A 20,875-nucleotide genomic window follows, 5' to 3' on the forward strand; every position below is an offset into this window, starting at 1 on the left:
AGTTTCGGTAATTGCGGCTTTAGCTATTACAACTTCCTCCTGAACCTTTTTAACATCACCCCCTGTTTCTATCGCCATAACCAACTGTCTTTCCAATACCCTCAGTTTCATTTGAAGATCTTTTACTCTGTTTTGGGTGCTTTTTTGCTTTTTTATACTAAAATGTCAATGTTTCACCACGTATTCCGGCTTTTAAAGTGTCCCAGACTATCTCTGCCGGAGCTGTCCCTTGGTTAAACCTCAAGAATTCGGCTATCCATTTGCTCATATGCGTACAATATTCCGGGTCCCTAAGAAGCCCTCGTTCAAATGTCCATCTCCTCTCCTTTTGTTCCAACCCGTCTAATTCCAATTCTAGTACTAGGGGATTATGATCTGATACAACCCGCGGATATAACTCCATCTGACCCTGGTTTAATAATACTGGAGAAACCAGAAAATAATCGAGTCGTGCTACTTTCACATGCGGGGCGGAATAGTAGGTATATCCAGGATCTGGCTTACACAATCTCACCCATGCATCCACTAATCCTAGTTCTTTCTGAATAGCGACCATTGCATTATATACTCGCGGTTTCCGCCCTAGGTATTTCTTTGTAGGCGCTAAAACATCCTGTAATCCCTCCCAAGATCCATTCAAATTACAATTGCCACAAAGAATATACGGGGGAGCCCATCCTGTTAATTCTATAGCCAGGGTATCTAAAACTATTGGGTCATCCATGACAGTGCTATATACAGAACAGAGTGTAAAACTACCATGTCCATAACTACACTCTACAATTACCCATCTCCCTCCCCTATCTGCCTTCTGCCTACCAAAATGTAATTTATTAGTCCGAGCTAATATCGCAACCCCTTTAGTTCTAACCTCTTGTTCTGTTCGAGCAATTACTTTCATACCAAGTGTACCCAGAATTCCGGCATTCCTATATTCCACATGTGTCTCCTGTAAACAGTAAATGTCTGCTTTAAAAGTTTTAAATTCCTCCACTACTCTACTTCTTTTCCGAGGGTCATTTAGCCCACAAATATTAACTGAAACGATTCGAAGTCTAGCCATTTGCTATTTTAGGTTCTCTTTCTCTCTTTTTGTCCTCCCAAATTTTTATATCTAACTGCGCTTTCTCTTGAGTTATCCACTCAATTTGCTCCCCTCCTTTTGTCTCTCCTACCCCTGCTCTCAGTTGCTTCCCTTGTTGCGCTTCTACTCCCATCCCTTTCCTTTTTACTCCCTCATTTTCCCTCCTTTCCCTCCCTCTCCTATCCCTCTTCTCCTCCCCAACCCCTCCCTCCTTTCCCCCTCCCCAACCGCCATCCCTCCTCCCTCCCAACCCTTCCCTGGACCAGTCCCTTTCACCCCCCTCCCGTGTTACCTTCCTCCCCGAGACTGGCCCCCCATCCTGTAGAGCAATCAGACCACTCATGGCCTGAATGTTGGCGTCGTGACAGTGCAGACCCACCCACCAGTTACCGGAGCACTTTTGCTGACCAAGAGACTCTATTTCGCTATCTGGCCCCCATCACATATTCTTTTGCTTTAATTTCTGACGTGAATATCTCTGTTTTCCCATTTAATATTATTTTGAGGCGAGCCGGGGCCAACAAATACGCCTCCCCGCCTTTCTCTAGGACTGGTTTAATAAGTTGTCGAAGCCGCCATCTCCGTTCAACAGTAGCATGACAAAAATCAGGTCGAGTGAAGAAAGTCACCCCATCCACAGTGCGAGGGGTATTTGGGTGGGTTTTATCCAAGATCTCCTGTCGCAATAAATAATTCCCAAAATAAACTAAAATTGCTCTAGGATATTTGGAATCTGCACGTTGGCCCCCCTATCCTTGTTTCTGTTTGCAACTCTTTGATTGAATTATAAATTGACTGCAGCATTCCTGCCTCAGCCCCCAATGCGGGTGGGCTATAAGTAGGGGGGGCTATATCTGATTCCTTATTGCCATTAGCTGAGCCCTGATTAGTTAAAGTTATAGATGAGGAATCTGTGAGTCCAATACCTGCATAGTCCCATTTTAAATTCCTACCGCCCATGGATGACGGATTTCCGGGGGAGCCCTGAGCGCAGGGCCGTGCTTTGACCAATTTACGTTGTCGACGCAGCTGTTGCACTGTGGGCTCATTGCTTGAAGTTTTGTCCCCTGTCTCCGATGTTTCACTGTCTTCAGATCCGCCAAGATTGTGATCGCCACTGCTGAGATCAGACTCTTCTGTCAAAGAATAAAATTTATCACTATTGTCCTTTCCCCATTCCACCAGTTGAGAGTCTTTTCCTGCTATTTTGCCCAAGGTTTTAGTAATTGAGAAAATCTTATGCAAGTTCTCTTCTTCTGTTGTAGATTTTAATATAGACGCACCTCCTTCCCCATCTCGATATTCCAATCGCTCAGACCAGTCGAATTGTTGTGCTTGAGGCTGTTTAATCTCGTTATAAGAGCCAGAATTATTTTCTCTTACCTCCCTCTGACTGTCTACTGCCTCTGGCATGCCTTGCTTAAGACTCCCAGAAGGATCGTTATTCATAATACATCCACTTATACTGCTACTACTACTGCTCGGGAGGGATTCTGTCCCAACCACCTTACTCTCAGAGGGGAGGGTTAAATGTACAGACCGTATATCCTGTGCCCCTCCTTCAAGAAACGTTGTGATAGTAGATTGACTTTTGCCCTTAACCTTAATTTCGGTGGAGGGGGTGGTAATACTGCTCTCACTCGTCTTAACACCTTTCAACATATTCTCCACGGCCGGTTTAGCGATCGCTGTCGTCAGGCGTTTGTTTGATCCCGTTTGCTCTCCTTTGCCTCGCCCAACCCGTGTCACTTTCACCCCTTCCATCTTTTCTCCTAAATTCCGGAAGGGTTTGGGAGGCATCTTGGTCTTTAATGCTTGTGCAAACAGCCTAAATAGTCCTTTTACCCCAGACGACACTAAAGCTGTATCTGCTATTATTTGTTTTGTCAAGCTTTTCCAAAGCCATAAGGGGGTATATAAATGCCGACCGAGATCATCTTGCACACTTAATACCAGCATCAGAGTTCTCGGATATTCACTCTCCCCCTTCTCTTTTTTTTTTTTTCTCCCCCAAGACCGCTCCCCTCTGTCCAATATTTTTTACCGCTCCCCCTCTTACCGCAGTAGTAGAGTGCACCTGACTCTCCACCTGTCTGTTTTTCTCTTGTTTTTTTTCCCCTCTTTTTTCCTTTTTTTCCCCCTCTCTTCCTTCTCTTTCTTTCCTTCCCTTAATCGAGCTCTTGTCCTTTGTCCTTTGTCCTTGGTCTGTCTGCTTTTCTTCTTAATCTCCTCCTAAATACGCCCTTCTGCTCCTCCAGATAAAAGCAGAGTTTTTTAATCCTGGTGGTCCTTTACTCCTAAATCCTTTGCAGCTACAAACATAATTTTCCAAAAGAGAAAAAAAAAAAGGGAGGGAGCCTCTCCGCCCCATATGCCTTCCTTGCAGATGGACTGTCCAGCTTTGTGCAACCTTATCGAGCCTTATCCGAGCAGTCTTACCCCCGAGCGTCAGTGGCTCAATGTAGCTCCTTACTTCCTTCTATGCGGGGTAAAAGAAACCAAAAAAAAAGGCAGGACAACCGGCAAACCAAAACTTGGCCCGGTTTTCATTACCTGTCTCTGCTGTAATCACCTCGGCTGCCGCTGCCGCCCCTCCACCCCTCCCCCCCGGCAGCTGAACCGCGGGGGAGAGCGAAAAATGAAGACGGGTCGAAATTCAGCCTCTTTCCGTCGTCACCCGTTTTATTCTGCCACGGCCGCCGCGGCCGTTTTACATTCCTTTTAGCTCCCGCTTGCGAGCACAGCCGCGGGAGAGAAAAAACGAACCGCTCCCGCGGGAAGCTCGCAGCCTGTCAGGCTGCTCCACTGCGAACGCCTCGGCCGCCGTTCCTTCGGCTCCCCTGGTGGGCGGAACTGCGAGAACGCAGTTACGCTGACGCCGACGCCATGTTGCTCTATGCCTATAATCTTTGACTGCCAAGACATATCGCTCTGATGAAACGATGCTAGGATAACATTATGGCTCACTGACCTAGTCCTAAAAATCTAATCAGTGGGATCTATCCCTAGATTTGAGAGAGATGAATGATCTGTGTTTTGTGGTTCAGTAAAACTATCTTTGTAAATACATAACATACAAAGATAGAATGGTTATTTTTTGTAAAAGGGCTTTAATCAAACATGTTGGTGGTGTTTTCATTCAATGATCAAGAAACTAAGAGAATCAAACAAAACCAATGCCAGAGTTATGAAAAAGTCATGTTAAGGTAAATACTCCATGCAATGGACTGATGTTATTGTGTTGTTATGTATAAATTGTTTTTTAGCTGACCCTTTTAAAGTTTTATTTATCTATAGTCATAAACCACAGGCCATGGGAGTGACTAGAATTCACACCTAGATGTCAGCCACAGTGATATGTGCATCAAAAGGTTAATCCCGGGTTCCCAGCCCAGGATTCTTTATGATTTCCTTATCAACCCCATCTCTTTCCTGAGATGTGTCCGTACCGTTTCCTTGTGATCTATCACTGAATCAAAGCCAACCCTTTTAAGTGTACAGAGGGATGTCACACTCCCTACTGCAGTGTGTTCCACCCAGCTTGCAGGAACGCAAAAATACACTAGTTTGTCTGGTGGGAGTCCTATATTCCTCATGTCTTCACCAGGCAGGCCCGAACTTCACAAAATGGCAGGTTCCACCATGTAATGTACTTTTAGAGGCACATGCACTCAGTGTATGGACACCTCACATACACTCCTTTAGTATGGTTACTTCCATTCATTGTGCCATCACAGGCACACATACGTTCAGCCAACACATTAATTCTGTGCAGTACTATAGCCTTTCTGTGCTATTTGTAACCACACACAATGTCAGTACACACATTTCCCATGCGCACACTGATCAACACTTCACCTTTCATGTATCGAACCTTTCACAGGTGCACATAAATCTAAAGCACATGCTTTCACTGCGCACGTACTGCACAGCATTGTGTCTCCCATGTAATGTATTCCTACCCGGTATACATCGACCCTGTACATGCTCTCACTATGCGTGCACTGAACAGCACTGCTTTATCCCAGAACAGTACCCTTCTGTGGCACCCAATACATCCAGCATAGTCACTACTCCTGCATTGCACAGCACTGTACATCTCACTGGCTTAGGCCAATGGTGAGTTAAACATAGAGCAGTGGAACATTAAAAAGCTGGGTGAGCCTGTAGACCTCACTCCAGTAATACAGGTTAAAAAGAACCTGTTCACTACTACTGATTACTATATGGTCTTCTGCAACCACCACACTCGTGCTGATTAACTCTTGGGGAAGACAACACCCTTCCACTATTATGAGAATAGCGTGTTGGGGGTCTCTTCTGGCCCAACAACACCTCAATCTGTGAGACAGGCCTATATCATGGTGCATATGCATGATCTGTGTTGCCTATGACAGCAAAATCTGAATTAGGGATCCAGACAAAAGTACAGTTGGCCCTGGGTACATATCCATAACCATGCAAAGGACTTGGTGGTCTTAGCCACCCAGGTTTCCAATGAAAGACTAGAATCAATACAGATTCTCAGGTTACAAAAAACCTTAGCTGGAACAATAGGTGGGCCTATTGCCACAGACTGCATTATTGTTCGAACTAGACACAACTGGTGGAGAAACCAGGTCCTCTGTTTTAGTGGTGAATATGTATCTGTTAAATTTGCATAGTCTTATTTCTTTAGAAAAAAGATCTTATTTTCTCAAGCATTGGGATCTGTGTAGTATCAAAACCTAAGTCAGTCAAAATGTTATAATAGTTAATGTCACAGAATTGCCACAAATTGGTTCTAATCACTTAATAAACCATAAAGCCTTGGTAGTCCCACAGAATTCAGCCAAACCTACCACATAATATGGTCTCGCATAGGCGCATAATTTCAGTGGTCTTGTCTAAAGTACATTCCAGAGATAGGCTTCTCAGGGAAATTAACCCAAATAGAACAGACAGGGTGTGATTTGACGGAGGTGACATATCTCAGACTTACAATAATGGTTCTTTCTGAAATGTCGAAAAATTATTTCAGAAGACTGAAGGTTTATTTTGAATTAATTGACTGAATAGAGATTTATACTTTAAGAAAAGTTTTTATTTACTCTATACACTATGGAAAAAGGCTTGAGCAGGAGGATGCAGTCTCTTCAACCCTTTAGTAGGTGTCAGGTTCTAGGCCTTCACGATATTTTGCGACAGACCTTGGGAATACTTATGTAAGAATCCGAGCTTGCTGCTGAGGTTTAGTGTAGTCTGGTCTTTAAATTCAAACATTAACATAACTGACAATGTTCTGTTTGTGACCTTTTGCAGAGTTTGGTTTCCAAGTGATTTGCGCAGATACCTTTTGTTATACTTTAAGTTGGCAGCCACTATGCCCATCATGCACAATTACAAGTACTCCATCTTTTGTTATTTGTGGGTGTTCTGATTTTATGTGGCTATGCTATAAATCTCTTCCCGCATAGCAGTATCTGTGCATCTGACCAGCTTTTCTCCTCCTCGTTGGTCATTTGGTGACTGGCACCCTTTCATGCCAATAGGGAAGAACCAATTCCCCATCAACCATTTCCTGTTGAGTACTCCAAGAGTGTTTGGCCTGATTTATCATGGTCATTTAGACCCCAGGCGGGTTAGCATCTCCCACAATCCAGTAGGTTTTCTGAGGCTGCCACCAAGACTTCAGTCAAGAATGCATTTAACCTTGAAGGAGATGAACGGCACAGCTTCAGATGCGAATCAGAGCCAGGCAATTTGTTTGGATGACTACAGTGTCATGGATTACTGCCCATCTCCTCGGGTGACTGCTCGCCCATTCCCAAACCATGCTCCCCCTCCTTGCAGATGTTACTTTTCAAAACAGGGTGCATCGGCTGGGGGCTGTGAACATAGTGGAGGAACCTGAGATCTAACTGCTTCTATGTGTTTATCTCAAGCTTAAATTGATTAATGAACACCAAGGGTCTTTAACATGGCCTAAAGTATCCATAATCAGCAACAGAGCAGCAAAATACAGGTCCACCAAAAAAATACGTTCTTCACAAAGCAAAGCAGACAGGGCCGCACGACAGGGAGGACTCCTCTGAAAGTCTGCTCAGAGCTCCCACACAAGTGTACATTGGCAGAAAACCAGCCGCAAGCATGGCAGCCCAAGCTACCAATCCTAGCAACTACCCACAGCTAAAATCGGACAGCCCCCTCTCCAGCCCCACAAGCTCTACTGTGTCATGCACAATAATGTTCGAACTATTTAACACAAGGGAAAGCTCTCCTGCCTGTGGCCTCAAGGTGTAAGAGCCATGTAACTTGAGTGGCAAATCGACTATGTGATGACACAAGTCATGTAGTATTTAGTATTGCTGTTAGGTGATATCTGGTAGGTATAACATCTGAGATTTGCACTGACTCTAGGCATAAAGTCGTACATTGATGGTGTGTAGCCATAGTCTACAGGCTGTTACTTCATTTCTCTGTCACCCCAGTCAGTGAGTCAGGGTACAGGGTTTGTAGTCTAGGGCAGATCATCTACGGTTTTGTTTGTGTCAAATGGCCCCTGATCACAGTCAGTCCCCTTCTCCCCTTGTTCATGTCCATATCCCAATAAGTGTCTCAGTGTGCGAGCCTCAGTATTCTAGTATGTTTTCCAGTACTTATTTCCCAGTTCCTGTGACCTAGCCCTAGAGACTGTGTATATGTCGCAGTGATCTTATCATAGTGAGTGAGGTCTAGAATTGTTCTATGTGCACCGAAGTCAATCCCTCTGAGACTGTGAGCTACAGTCCTTGCCCGTGGTCCATTGATCATTTCCTAGGGCGTAACATGCCTACCCAAGATACATAGTATCTGTCCCACTGTCTCTCTGTTTTTGTCCTGATGTCTGTGCCAAAGGACTCTGCCAGAGGGTGTTTGTTCCAACACCCCATATCCTTGTGCCAGTGTTCTTGTTCTGGTGCTCATGTCCAGGTGTCACCACTTAACGTCTGTGTTCAAGCATCCTTGTTCCTGTCCTAGTATCCTGGTCAGTGTCGCAGGAGCTTGTCTGATTCCCCACATCCATGTATGTGTCCAGGAAACTGTGCCACAACTTCTTCAGGAGGCATTCAGACCTATTTCTGTGACAAGGCTTCTGTGTCCTATACACATGGGGAGTGAGGCGCGGCGTGAGATGGCGGTAGGAGTTGTGCAGGAGCTGATATGATTTGTGAGCTGTCTCCTACGAAAGGCAAGATCCACTTGAGAAGAAGGCCTTCAACGCTTTGACATTCTAGTCGGTCAATAAGTATGAAGTGATTACCATTCCTAATCCTGTTCAAACGTTAGCCTCTCTATGGTCTACCTCAGACCAGAAAGAAGGCGGCCTCAGAGTCAGACCAGAAGGGATGAGAAGCAATTTGTTCTGTTGGAAGTTAGGCTTGTCACAGACCACTCGTCCCAGCGGTTCTGATGACTATTTGCATTTTGACATGGGTTCTTCAGTGGTTTAAGTCCTGTGTGTCATCGATAAAAGTTCTTGTTGACAAGTTTTATGTGGGCTACTTTGAGCTGCTCTGCCACTCGAGAAAAGCATCGGGAAAGGAGCAGAGTGGCTTTGCTGCAGAGGGTAGAGTGGGCACTTCCTATTGGCTAGATGCAGAGAAGTTATCATCTGGGGATTCAAAGTTATTTGTCCCTGTGTGTCAGAAGTGGAACGGGGGTGAAAGGGAATGGAAATGTAGGCACAGAGAAGCAGGTATGCATCAGGGAGGAAGAGGGTGGTGTAGTAATGAGAGAGACGTGTAGTGAGCTAGCCAGTTTATACTGACATTCGAAAGTATTACATCCGATTTTGCAGAGAGATGAGTTGACAGTTTGGCATTTTGCCCTTGTATGATGCTGCTGATGCGTACTATGGGCATATGTTGTCAAAGCGCTTTTTGTTAGTTTCAGCAGAAATGATTTTGTTGTGCTACATATGGAGGCATGATCATTTTTCACTTGTCACTGGCACGCATGCTTGCCTGCAACATTGTATGCGTTGCTTCATTTCTGTTCTAGTGACTAGTCCATGTGCTTTTGTGATAGCTAAGGACAGGGGAACCGATCTGTCATTGTTAAAAGAGGGTGGTAGCCAAAGCCGACACGTGTGTTTATGATGCAGTTGTTTGGTGAATTTGTGCTGCATACGAGGCTGTTAGAGGTGGCAGAGTCATCTCTAGTGCTGCTGACATGAAGGACTGAAAGGAACAGATGCGAAAGGTGGTGCCATATGGTTGGCTAAGCCTGAGAAGGAAGTTCCAGGAATGGAAAACAGAACCATGAGTTGGTTGGGGGTGTGAGTGGTGCCACACTGACTAGACCTTCAGAGCTAGAGATGCATTCTAAGATATTCCAGGCAAGTGAATGTGCACTATTACAACTTGTTTAAGGCTGAGACTTCCTGGGTCATAGGTTGTACACTTCAAACCAGATGTTAAAGTCCCCTAAGATGGTTGAGGATAAAGTTCATGTTACAGAAGGAGTCTACAAAGTGAGGGTTTGAGCCTGGTAGTTTGCAGGATAAAAAAAGAAATTAGTGTACGAGTTGAAATATTACTCAGCAGTAGGCGACTGTAGCTGGGAACATAAGAGTTGATTACTTCCGGGTTTGCACACACGTTGTGGACAATCACAGTGATTCCTGCGTGTTGGCATTGTGCACGATCAATGGATAATATGCGGTGAAGCAGGTTTCTGTTAGCAACGGTGTTTAGAGGAGAGGTGTCGAAGGCGCTGGCTGTCATTTCTGTGTTTGAGTAATGATTTTGCGTTCATTAGCAGGCATATAATTATGTCTGGCCGAATCTGGTTATCAGGGTTCAGCACAAGTGTTCAGTTAACCGTTCAGCACAAGTGTGCGGGTGAAGCACATGGGCAGTATGTCGTGTTTGCTAGGGCTGTTGCCGGGAGAGGAAATTAAGTCCTGGGTGCTGCTAGGTGTAGGTGGAGGAATGGATCTGTGAGAGTGGGCTGGTCATGCGTCCTATGGAGATTTTGGTGTGATGATTTGCCGTGTGATGAGATAGATCATTTCCAGTACTCGTGATGCATTTATGCATCTGTAATTTGTTTGATTACCCTGGGAATAAGTAGGACTCTTGGAATTCTGTTGACTAAATTATGGGGCATAAAACGACACATTTTGTGACAGTATTATTTAGTCAGTTTTACATTCCCTTCATTTCTTACCACTGTTTGAACATACGTTTAATATACAGTACAGGGCCAGCAACAGAAAGGTGACCAAGCAACCTTTGCACAAAGCCTTCCACTGCGCGGCAACACTTGTCGCCGCATTATTAGTAACTTTTGATGCGTTTGAGCTGTGTTTTTTTTTTTTTTTTTTTAAAGACAGGTTTTCACGGTTTCGCCTAAAAAACACGACTGACATTTTGAGCCAGTTCTGAGCAGGCGGACAGAGTGCAGTTGGAGAGTAGGTTGGGGTGGTTGGGTGGAGAGGTAGAACCAGGTTTCAGTGCACAATTAATACCTGTCCAGCAGGAGCACTGTCTGCTCCAGAGGACTGGAGGTGGCTGGCAGTGCCGGTGTCCCTCCCCTGCAACATCACCCACATGCCGACTGCCTCCCCCGGCAGTGAATTATCAGGTCCGGATTTGGGACCCGATCATTTTGAGCCCGGACTCACTTATCATGGCGACCTGGCGAATTTTATAGCAGTTATTGCTCTGAGGGAATTTAATGAACGCTTAATGAGGGGAGCTTGCACTGCGGATCCTGCACGTTCCAAATGTCAACCCACGTTTTTCACACATTCACCCTCTGCCCTTAAACCTATACCCAGGGTTGCTGGAATTGTGCAATTTTGGGCCGATGCGTTTTTCTGCATAGTTATGGATGTGTCGCATTTACCTCACACAACTCACACAGAAAACGAGCACTTACCAGTGAACGAAGCAAGCTCCCTTCACACAGAAAAAAACACCGTCACAATAGGCACAAGCTTTGCTTACAGGCAAGCGATTAAGCTAAGGCAGCAGCAGTGAGGCTCCACGCAAAAAGTATTACAGAACTTGGCAGGAGTACAAGCTATGCAAACAGTATAGCAGTGCCTCACACGGCGAGGAGCCACTGCAGGGTGTATTCTTACCCTTTCTCATGTGCTGCAAAACTGTCACTCAAATACCACCCCCACCCCCGTTGCTTCCCCTTCTAAAATGTAGATGACACAAAAGACCAATGGGTGAAGAGGACGGAATGAAAGCCCTTGTAAGTAAGTATATTATTACATAAATAAGTTTAGGAAAATAAAAAGGTCTTGGCTAATACCAGACCTAACAAGCATTAGCAAAGCCAAAAGGTCTCACATATGCAAGAGCTATTATCTTTATCAATGAGTTTCAGCCATGTTGTACACCAACGTGGCTGCTGTTCAGCATGGTTAAAAGTTAATGGATATGAGGAGAGTGTTGTGGAGTGGAGTATTTCAGAGTGGGGTGTCACAGAGTGAAGTGGTGAAGAGTGGAGTAAAGTGGAATGGAATGGAGTAAAGTGGAGTGGCATAGAGTGGAGTAGCGTAGAGTGGACTGCCATAGGGTATAGTGGAGTAGAGTGAAATGGCACAGAGTGAAGTTGTGGAGAGGGACATAGAATGGAGGGGCATACAGTGGAAGGGCATATCAAGGAGTGGAGTTTCATAGAGTGGAGCAGAATGTCGTAGAGTGGAGTGGCACAGAGTGTTGTAGAGTGGAGTAGAGGAGTGGAGTGTCGTGGACTGTCGTAGAGTGAGGGTCAGAGTCGAAGGTCGTGGAGTGGAAGGGCATAGAGTGGAGTAAAGTTTTGTAGAGTGGAGTGGTATAGAGTAAAGGTGTGTGACGTACAGTGGAGTGGTGTAGAGTGGACTAGAGTTGTGGCGTGGTGTAGAATGGCATAGAGTGCCGCAGAGTGGAGAGGCATAGAGAGGCAAAGAGTGAAGCAGAGTAAACTGTCACAGAGTGGTGTAGAGTAGAGAGATGACGAGTGCAGTGTAGTAAAGTGGCATAGCATAGAGTGGAGTAAAGTGTTGTGGAGTGGCAAAGTGTTGAGTGGAGTGGCATAGCATACAGTAGAGTATAGTGTCAGAGACTGGACTGGCGTAAAGTTTAGTAAAATGGCATGGAGAGGCATAGAATGGAGTGGCGCAGAGTGAAGTGCAATAGAGTAGCCTTGAGTGAAGTGGCGTAGAGTAGAATGGAGTGGCGTAGTGTGGCATAAATGGAGTGGGGTGCATCATAGAGTGTCATAGAGCAGAGTGTTGTAGAGTGGCATACAGTGACCTAGAGTGTAGTGGCCTAAAGTGGAGTATGCATTGTGTGGTAGCGCACTGCCATTACCGACAACGCATTTTCAATGGAAATGACTATTACATTTGCACAGACAAACAGTGTTACTGACAAACTATAATGTGTGGAAATGGCATCACCTAGTGTACCTATTTGTCCTGATCGTATTAAAATATTTGTTCCCACCACACTTCAGAATTACCACGTAAGTTCTTCAATTGTGCTTTCCTAATTCTGATATAGTCTGAAATATTTGCACAGTTCATTTACAGACATTTACATTTTGTTGTGTGCTAGGAAAAAAAATTCCTTTCCCAGCCCCAGTATTCTGTAACATTGTGAAATAAACTTCCTCTCACTTTGAGTCATCAAAAGAAAAGTAAACACCATTCTCACTCAAAGACAGAGTCTGGCATTTGATCTCTGCTTTGAGTGAACAGCAAATGTGACAAGATAAGGACAAAATCTAAAGACTTATTTACAGATGGTGAGCACTTGTGGAAAAATATAAGGAATGATGGTAAACAAGCTATACTCCACTGGACAGACTTATACATGCTGGACAGCCTAAAACAAATAAAGCCAGCAAATAGAAAGTAAGCAAATGTGAGTTACAAAACCACAAAGCCAATGATAATCAATGAGCACAATGAACTGTCAGGAAAGCTTTGAGAATGTTCCCAAGATGTATTTTCCCAAACTGGTAGGCTTCAAACTTAAGAGGAAGATCAGACTAAGAAAGTACTTCACCAGCAGAGAAATAGTTGAAGACGCCATACACATTCTGATAACATAACATGTATCTAAAAAGTAACAAGTCCAGGAAAGAGCCTGTATTTGTTATGTTTGTATGGTGTCATGCCTAAACATTTTGTTGTGTGCTATGAAAAAAACTTTTCCTTTCCCAGCCCCAGTATTCTGTAACATTGTAAAATACATTTCCTCTCACTTTGAGTCATCAAAAGAAAAGTGAACACCAGGCTCACACAAAGACAGAGCCTGACATTTGACCTCTGCCTTTGAGTGAACTGCAAATGTGACAAGATAAGGAAAAAATGTAAAGACTTATTTACAGACAGTGAGCACTTGTGGAAAAATACAAGGAGAGATGGTAAACAGGCTTTACTCCATGGGACAGACAAAGACATGCTGGACAGCCTAAAACAAATAAAGCCAGCAAATAGAAAGTAAGCAAATGTGAGTTACAAAACCACAAAGCCAATGGTAATCCATGAGCAGAATTGACTCCCAGAAAAGCTTTGAGAATGTCCCCAAGCAGTATTTTCCCAACCTGGTATGCTTCAACCTTAAAAGGGAGCCCAGATTAAGAAAGTACTTCACCAGCAGAGAAATAGTTGAAGGCGCCATACAAATTCTGATAACATAACATGTACTAATAAAGTAACATGTCCAGGAAAGAGCCTGTATTTGTTACGTATGTATGAGGTCATGTCTAAGAGGAGAAAAAAATGAGGAGTCTGTAATCACTATCACTGTATGGCAACTTGACCAACAGGGATAGATTATTGGAGGAATGTACTCCTTGTATATGTTATAAATAGGGTCTCTAGTTGGCATTGTTTTGCTTGATGTCCAAGTAGGGTCCCTCACTCTAGTCAGGGTAAGGTAGTCACACAGCTAAAATAAGCCCTGATCAACCCCTTGGTAGCTTTGCACAAGCTGTCTCGCTTATCTCAGAGGCAATGTGTAAAGTATTTGTACACACACACACACAAACACAGTAACACAGTGAAAACACCACAAACGCACTCCACACCAGTTTAGAATAATAGCCAATATTTATCGGAGTAAAACAAGATAAAAACAACAAAAATCCAACATACATAAGCAAAGATACACATGTTTCAAGATTAAATGTAGTATCCTGCTTAGAAATACAATAGCTTCAACTGGGGCTATCACAATGTGTTAACTGAGTCACTTTCAACAGTCTGACACCACTCACGAATGAGTGTGGGCCAGTCACGGAGTTGTACAGACCCCGGGCACAGTGCCTTGGAAAACTATGAGCAAGCAAAGATGTTGCACAGAGTCGGGGATGGGGAGCCATCGCTGGCGCCAGTGCAGCATTGGTTCCTTACTGCTACCGGGGAGGTGAGGCATTGGGTCTTACTGTTAAGCAGGGGAGGTGAGGCTCTGGTTCCTTGTGGTTGCAGGGGAAATGATACTGCGTCGGGGGCGAGGAGTTAGTTCCTTACAACAAGGTGGGTCAATAAATCCAGCAGGTCACAACGCAAAGCGTCGACTTTGCGGTGTTGTGATCACACCACGGGGGCCACAGGTGCTGCAGCAAAGTTGGAGTCAGGTGTCACGGGCATCTTTAACTCGGAACTCACGCTGTTGCGGGACTTTGGGGGCACTACAGCGACATCGGGCCTTTGTTGAAGGTCACGGTCATTGCACTCAGCGGAGTTCCATTGTTCCGGTGTAGGCAGCAGCGCAGAGTCAGACAGCAGCACCGGTTCCGAAGTCACCTTGGAGTCAATGTGCTTGGTTTCTTCTAAGTTACACCAGAGCTCAATTCCAAGAGACCAAGGACTGGGTTTGGCACCACTTGGAAGGTCAGGATATTCAGCAGCAGAGATCAGCCACTGGCAGGAGAAGTCATTGATGGCCCTGAGTCTTCTTAACAGGAGGCAAGGTCAGTTCAAGCCCTTGAAGAACCCTGGAAAGCAGGATGTAGAAAGCAAAGCCCAGTCCTTTCACTCCCAGGACAGAAGCAGCAGGCCAGCACATCAAAGCAACAGACAGAGTGGCAGTCCCTCTTCTTGCTGGCAAAATGTCCTAAGTCCAGAAGTGTTATAACATTGTGGGGTCAGAGGTCCAGCATCCTTTGAAAAATTACAAAAATATTACTAGACCTGCAGGTCTAGTGACTTAAATAATCTACTTGACCTAACTGTAATGCTCTTGACCCATAAATTGGTTTCAGATTGTGTAATCCTTGGCAAACATTTTAATTCACAGAGCCGCAATTTTCTTCAATATCACATATGATTATAGGACCTTTAAATATATTAGTGAAGCATGTCTGCTGTACAAAACACTCTTATTTAATACAGTAGACTAAATGTTTGTCCTATACGTAAAACAAATCTAGCCGCATATAGGGTGCACATGATCCCTCACTTGCCTCTTAGTTAGGGCCACTGGAATTATGCAACTGTGCGGCTGTGGCTATTTTTACATAATTATAGATATGCATCATTTGCCACATAATCGATTGTCTGCTGCATAACCTGCATATTTTAACAAACAAAAAAATGTTTCTTGTTCAAACGGTTCAAAAGTTAATAAATATGTGATTGCAGGTGTTGCCGCGCAGTGAAGGCCCTTTGCAAAGCTGGACTGGTCAACTTTCTGTTACTTAATTCTATATTTCTGTGCTAAATTGGTACTAATGGGGTGCACCTAATGTCCAAAGAGTGTTAACAATTTTTAAAATGACAAGATAATGAAGTGATATTATTGCAAAAAGTGCCACATTATGCCGCATAACTAGCCTTTTCTTGCTGCATAATTTACTCAATGCTGCTGCATAATTTGGACCTCTCCCACTGCATAATTCCAGTGGCCTTGCTCTTAGTTCATTAACCGCACTGTCATTGAGGTGGGCAAGAATGTTTCTCTAATCATGGTTCAAAACTATCACTTTTAATGAATATGTAACTAAAGGGTAAAGTGGGAGTGTAATGTCATTCCCAATCAGCACATTTTACATTGAAATTGCCACAAACCTTTCAAGTGACATGCAGTTTTACTGATAAAACTACATAGTGTGCAAATAGTAATATTTGGAAATAGAGTTTCTGCAGATATTTGTCATTTGGACATTACCAAGAAAAGTGTTCCAATTTGTTTTGCTCCTATTTAAATATTTGCATCACACTTCTGAAATACAAAAAAAGTGCATTTGTAATTCCTGATATTTTTAGCAAGATTTGTACTATTTATTTGTAAGCTATTTAAATGTGTGTTAGGGAAAAAAAATAACATCTGACAGCTTTTTGTTTCACAATGATTGTTAGACAGCTCACTTTACAAAATCCTCTACCTGTAGTAAGAGAAAAAAGTAAACGCGGTTTATTAGGAATTAGACAAGCAGAACTTAGTAAAAAGACAATCTGACATTTGACCTCGGTCCTTGAACAGACAGCAAATGTGTCAAGATAAACATGATTTGCATCTTTACTGCTCATTCATTTTCTGAATGAAAAGAACACCTGTTCCTTTCCAGCTCAAGTTTACTCACCAGAACAGACTAGTAGGTCCTAACAACAGCTCGACCTGTAAAATCTCACTCACACACAGTGAGTGGGCAAATATATTTTTTGAGCTCTTTCCAGTACTTATACCCATTTCTGTCTCTGAAGCAGGCAAAAAACAAAGAGAAGTCTTTGTGGTGCACAAGACCCTGCCTTTCTCTGCCTGGCCCCAGACACACTCCAGGAAGTTGGAGTCTGCTTTGGATGAGGTCAGGCATAGTCCTATTCAGGTGTCAGCTCCTCTCACCGTTCTAGCTCAGGATGAAAAATCAGTCTGATGATGGGCCATCTGGATATGCAAGGAACACCTCAGCTTCTTTTGTGTGACTGTCTAGAGTGAATTCACAAACAGCGCAACTTTCATCCAGACCCAAACGTGTATTCCACAGACAGGCAGAGGCACAGAATGGTTAAGCAAGAACATGAACATGCCCACTTTCTAAAAGTGGCATTTTTAAACTCACAATTGAAAAACCAGCTACACCAAAAGATGTATTTTTAAATTGTGAGTTCAGAGACCCAAAACTCCATCTGCTCCCAATTGGAAATTTCACTTAAAAGATATTTCAAGGCAATTCCCATGTTACCCTATGGAAGAGATAGGCCTTGAAATAGTGAAATACTTTTAAATTCGGTTTTCACTATTAGGATGTGTAAAACACACCAGTACACGACCTATCTTTAAATTACACTGCACCCTGTCCATGGGGCTGCCTTGTGCCTACTTTAGGAGCGACTTACATATAAGTAACAAGCATTGCAATGCAACGGGTCTCGCATTTCGGCTAGTTAGAGCTATTAGTGTTGTAAACTCCTAACCAGACTTTTCTTGCCACATTAAATAGAAGAAAGAAAAAAAACGAGTGCAATCGCACTGTGTAAAACACAGCTCGAACCCGCTGCGAAATAAAGAGAAAAAGTAGTCCAGAAACGATACGGAAAACATGGAGCCTCGAATGTTTCCAGTAGTTGGTTGGTGCGCTCGAGGAGGCCTAAACACTAGAAAAGGCATGACATATGCATGCCTTACACTAATGAAAACAAGCGGATTTTAAAAGGCAAGCCCACAAACTAATGTAAGGGACTGACGTGACATGGGCATGGTTAAAGCCCAAAGAGGGATTACATCAGGGGACGGAGCGCTTTGCACTCGCCCCTAAAAAGGAAGGTTTGGATCTGGCAAGTGGGTGTACAATCCAGGTCAAAAGGGCAGTTTGAAATTGCACATACAGACACTGCAATGGCAGGCCTGAGGTAAGTAAGTTTGCAGGGCTATTCATGTGGGTGGCACAATCAATGCTGCTAGTAGCATTTGATTTACATGACCTGGGCACACCTAGTGCACTACACTAGAGACTTTCTAGTAAATCAAATATGCCAATCACGGATAAACCAATCACCAATACATTTTAGACAGAGATCGTGAGCACTTGAGCACTGGTTAGCAGTGGTAAAGTGCCCAGAGTCCTACAGCCAACCAAAACAGGTCAGAAAAAGTACAAGGAAGAAGGCAATAAGTGTCAGGATAAGCATGCACAAAGGGCCAGGTCCAACATTATCTCTAAGAGAAGATGCCTGCCACACCGAGGCTGCCTAGGCCACAGATTTTCTGTACCGAGGCAAAAGAATCACAAGTTAGCCCAACAGTAAAGCGTGTAACACAGGCATCCACTACTACTGATATATGAATTAAATGGTTTCCCGGGATCCCAGAGGCACAATGCACTAAAACAACTTTTTACAGCACACATTAGACACACCTCCTGGTACTAACATAGGCCGAGACTATCTGGTTGGCGAAACATTTGCCACCTCATTAGTACATCCATTCACATGTATCTTCTCATTCTTACACACAGAATATCATCAAAGCCACTTAATTACAGAAGATACCTCAAAACATAACAACCACCAACAGTGACGCAATGGACAACTGTACCCCCAGCATAAACTGGCATCCACGCAGACAATTCTCAACACAGATCTCTAACCAAATCTAGCCAGCTACAATGCAGTACAGCAAACACTAAACAATACATCAGTGTGCTCTAGTGTCGCTCTTCAGTCCTAAATGACTCACATCTGAGCAGGAAACCCAGCCACACACAATATCAATAGGCCACTTTCACTGCATTCAACAAGACTTCCAGAACCGAAAATGATGCTCCGACTTCTAAAGCTGTTCTAGGGAACACAAATGGTAGAATGTGCATTACAAAATGTTCTTTGTCCTCTAGAGCCCAGTAGACTGTTAGTATCCTCCTCTAGATCCTGAGGTAGGCTTTATAAATCTTCTGTATACACCAGAAATCCCAGTACCTCTGTGGATTGCCTGGCATGCCCAATACATTTCTTAATCCTCCAAAAGAGCCCCATTTCCACAGGCATCACCTTTCTGTGCATCCTAACCCCTAGGCGCTAGAACTAGGGGTGCTGCAGCATCCCCAAAATGACCATGCAGGCAGTTCAGTAGGTATAAGAGCAATAAAAATGCCTTTACATTTTGTATTTATCTTGTTAGATTTTCTGGGCTTCAAACACAGGTTAAATGTCAGGCTATGTCTTCCGACAAACTTCCTCTGATGCATGTATACTTTTCTTTCTGTGACTGCAAAGTGAGAGGATTTTTTTTTGTTTTTTTTGTTTAGAGTGAACAATGTGACAGTCTTGCCTGAGTACAGCGAGCGAGAGTGAAAGGATAGGGCTGTGGGGTGGTTTTTTTTTTCCTAACAACAACAAAATGATTATACCTGTAAATGAAAAGTATAAATATTTCAGAATATATCAGCAGTTGGGAAAGCACATATGAAGAATTTTTTTTTTTTTTTTAATTAAGTGTGACAGAAGCAAAGATTTTAATAGGATCAAAACAAATCAAGACACTTTACTTGATCATGCGCAAATGATAAATATTTGCTGAACCCAGTTTCCACAAGATATCATCTGTGTCCTAAGAATAGTTTTATCAGTAAATCTTTGTGCTAATGTAATGCCCTTTTCAATGGATAATGTGTTCTCTGTAAATGACAATGTGCTACGACACTTTAGTAATATGTTAGCAGCAGTCTGCTCCACTAACACTCTCCTGCTGTATACATTCACTACACTTGGTCTTTGTGTGACACTTGGAATGGTCACATCCCTCTGACTTCTGCGATATAACATTGATGGTAGCACCTCACGCTGAAAATTGTTCCAAAACCACTGCTTAGCACCATGCAGTACAACACCAGCCCCGGTACATACCACATTTAACTGTCAGCACCCTGCTTTATAGCCTCTTAGCAGCCATCGGTACACAAGCAGTGCCGTTCGGTGTCCCTCTGCGGGTCTCGGCACTCTTCCCATCTCTCAATAGTTCAGTGTACCCAACATTTCTCCACTCACCTCAACCTTGCCAAAACCTTTCTGTACCCTTCAGGACATACATTCGTTTATCCCCAGCATCACTGCATTCCCACCTGTAAGCACTGCGACTACTGGTGCATTAGATGCAATCCCTGAGCATGTCCCTTCTGGGGACCCCAAACCCGCCAGCAGCTCCCCGTTACCTACTTGAATGACCGCCTCCAGCCGCACATCTGCCTCCGGGGCACTCATAGGCGGCTGCAGCAGCACCTGCCCCAGACCTTCGCCCTCAGGTCCTCTCTACATCGGGGGCAGCTTTGTTCAAGGTTGGGGGGGGTGGGGGAGTTATGGGGGTACTTCTCCCGGGGGTCTTTATCCCGCAATCTGCCAACACTTGGTCAACCTGGCCCTCATCCCCAAGGATGCATTCTACCCGAAGGGGAAATCCTTTTATGGGGGGCCATTCAAGGTGCCTCTAAAGCTCGGAGCCCCTCCCCCTGAGAGTGTCCGTTGCTGAACAAGAACAACACTGGACAGACACCGGAACCCCCAAAATGCCTCCTTCCATAGACCTCCCTCCCCCTGATCGTGTTGTTAGGGGCAGGGGCACTGGCAGCCAGTGGGAGGCAAGCCTTGGCCCCTGCACCGCCTCTTCCTGTGAGGTACTATGCCGCCGCCGACCCCAGGTCCTAGCGCCGCGAGAAGTGTGAATTTGCTCTGAGCGCGAAGTGCACTGATGCGTCCAATCCTACACTCACTGTGCGGGGGTGTCTCACTGCGCTGGCGAGTTTCACCCAGAACAGCCCCCCGCTTCATGTGCATCTCACTCACACTGCATAGTCTCATTCCTCCGGTACTACTCACACTGTTTCGGG

At 44.3% G+C, this 20,875-nt stretch overlaps 1 protein-coding gene across 5 annotated transcripts in view; it reads right to left on the reverse strand.

Moving 5' to 3' along the window:
- Nucleotides 1-20,611, reverse strand: part of CROCC (ciliary rootlet coiled-coil, rootletin) — a 312,203-nt gene extending 291,592 nt beyond the window's left edge. For 3 of the 5 annotated variants that reach the window (XM_069240716.1, XM_069240714.1, XM_069240713.1), the window contains exon 1: nucleotides 20,208-20,568. In XM_069240716.1, the coding sequence (XP_069096817.1) occupies nucleotides 20,208-20,252 (45 nt within the window). In that variant the 5' untranslated portion in view covers nucleotides 20,253-20,568. Of the gene's footprint in view, nucleotides 1-20,207 lie in introns of all 5 variants that reach the window. The other 2 variants (XM_069240717.1, XM_069240718.1) reach the window with 1 other exon arrangement.
- Between the last annotated feature and the right edge of the window lie 264 nt (nucleotides 20,612-20,875).

This window comes from Pleurodeles waltl, chromosome 6 (assembly GCF_031143425.1).
Source record: "Pleurodeles waltl isolate 20211129_DDA chromosome 6, aPleWal1.hap1.20221129, whole genome shotgun sequence".
Lineage (NCBI taxonomy): Eukaryota > Metazoa > Chordata > Amphibia > Caudata > Salamandridae > Pleurodeles > Pleurodeles waltl.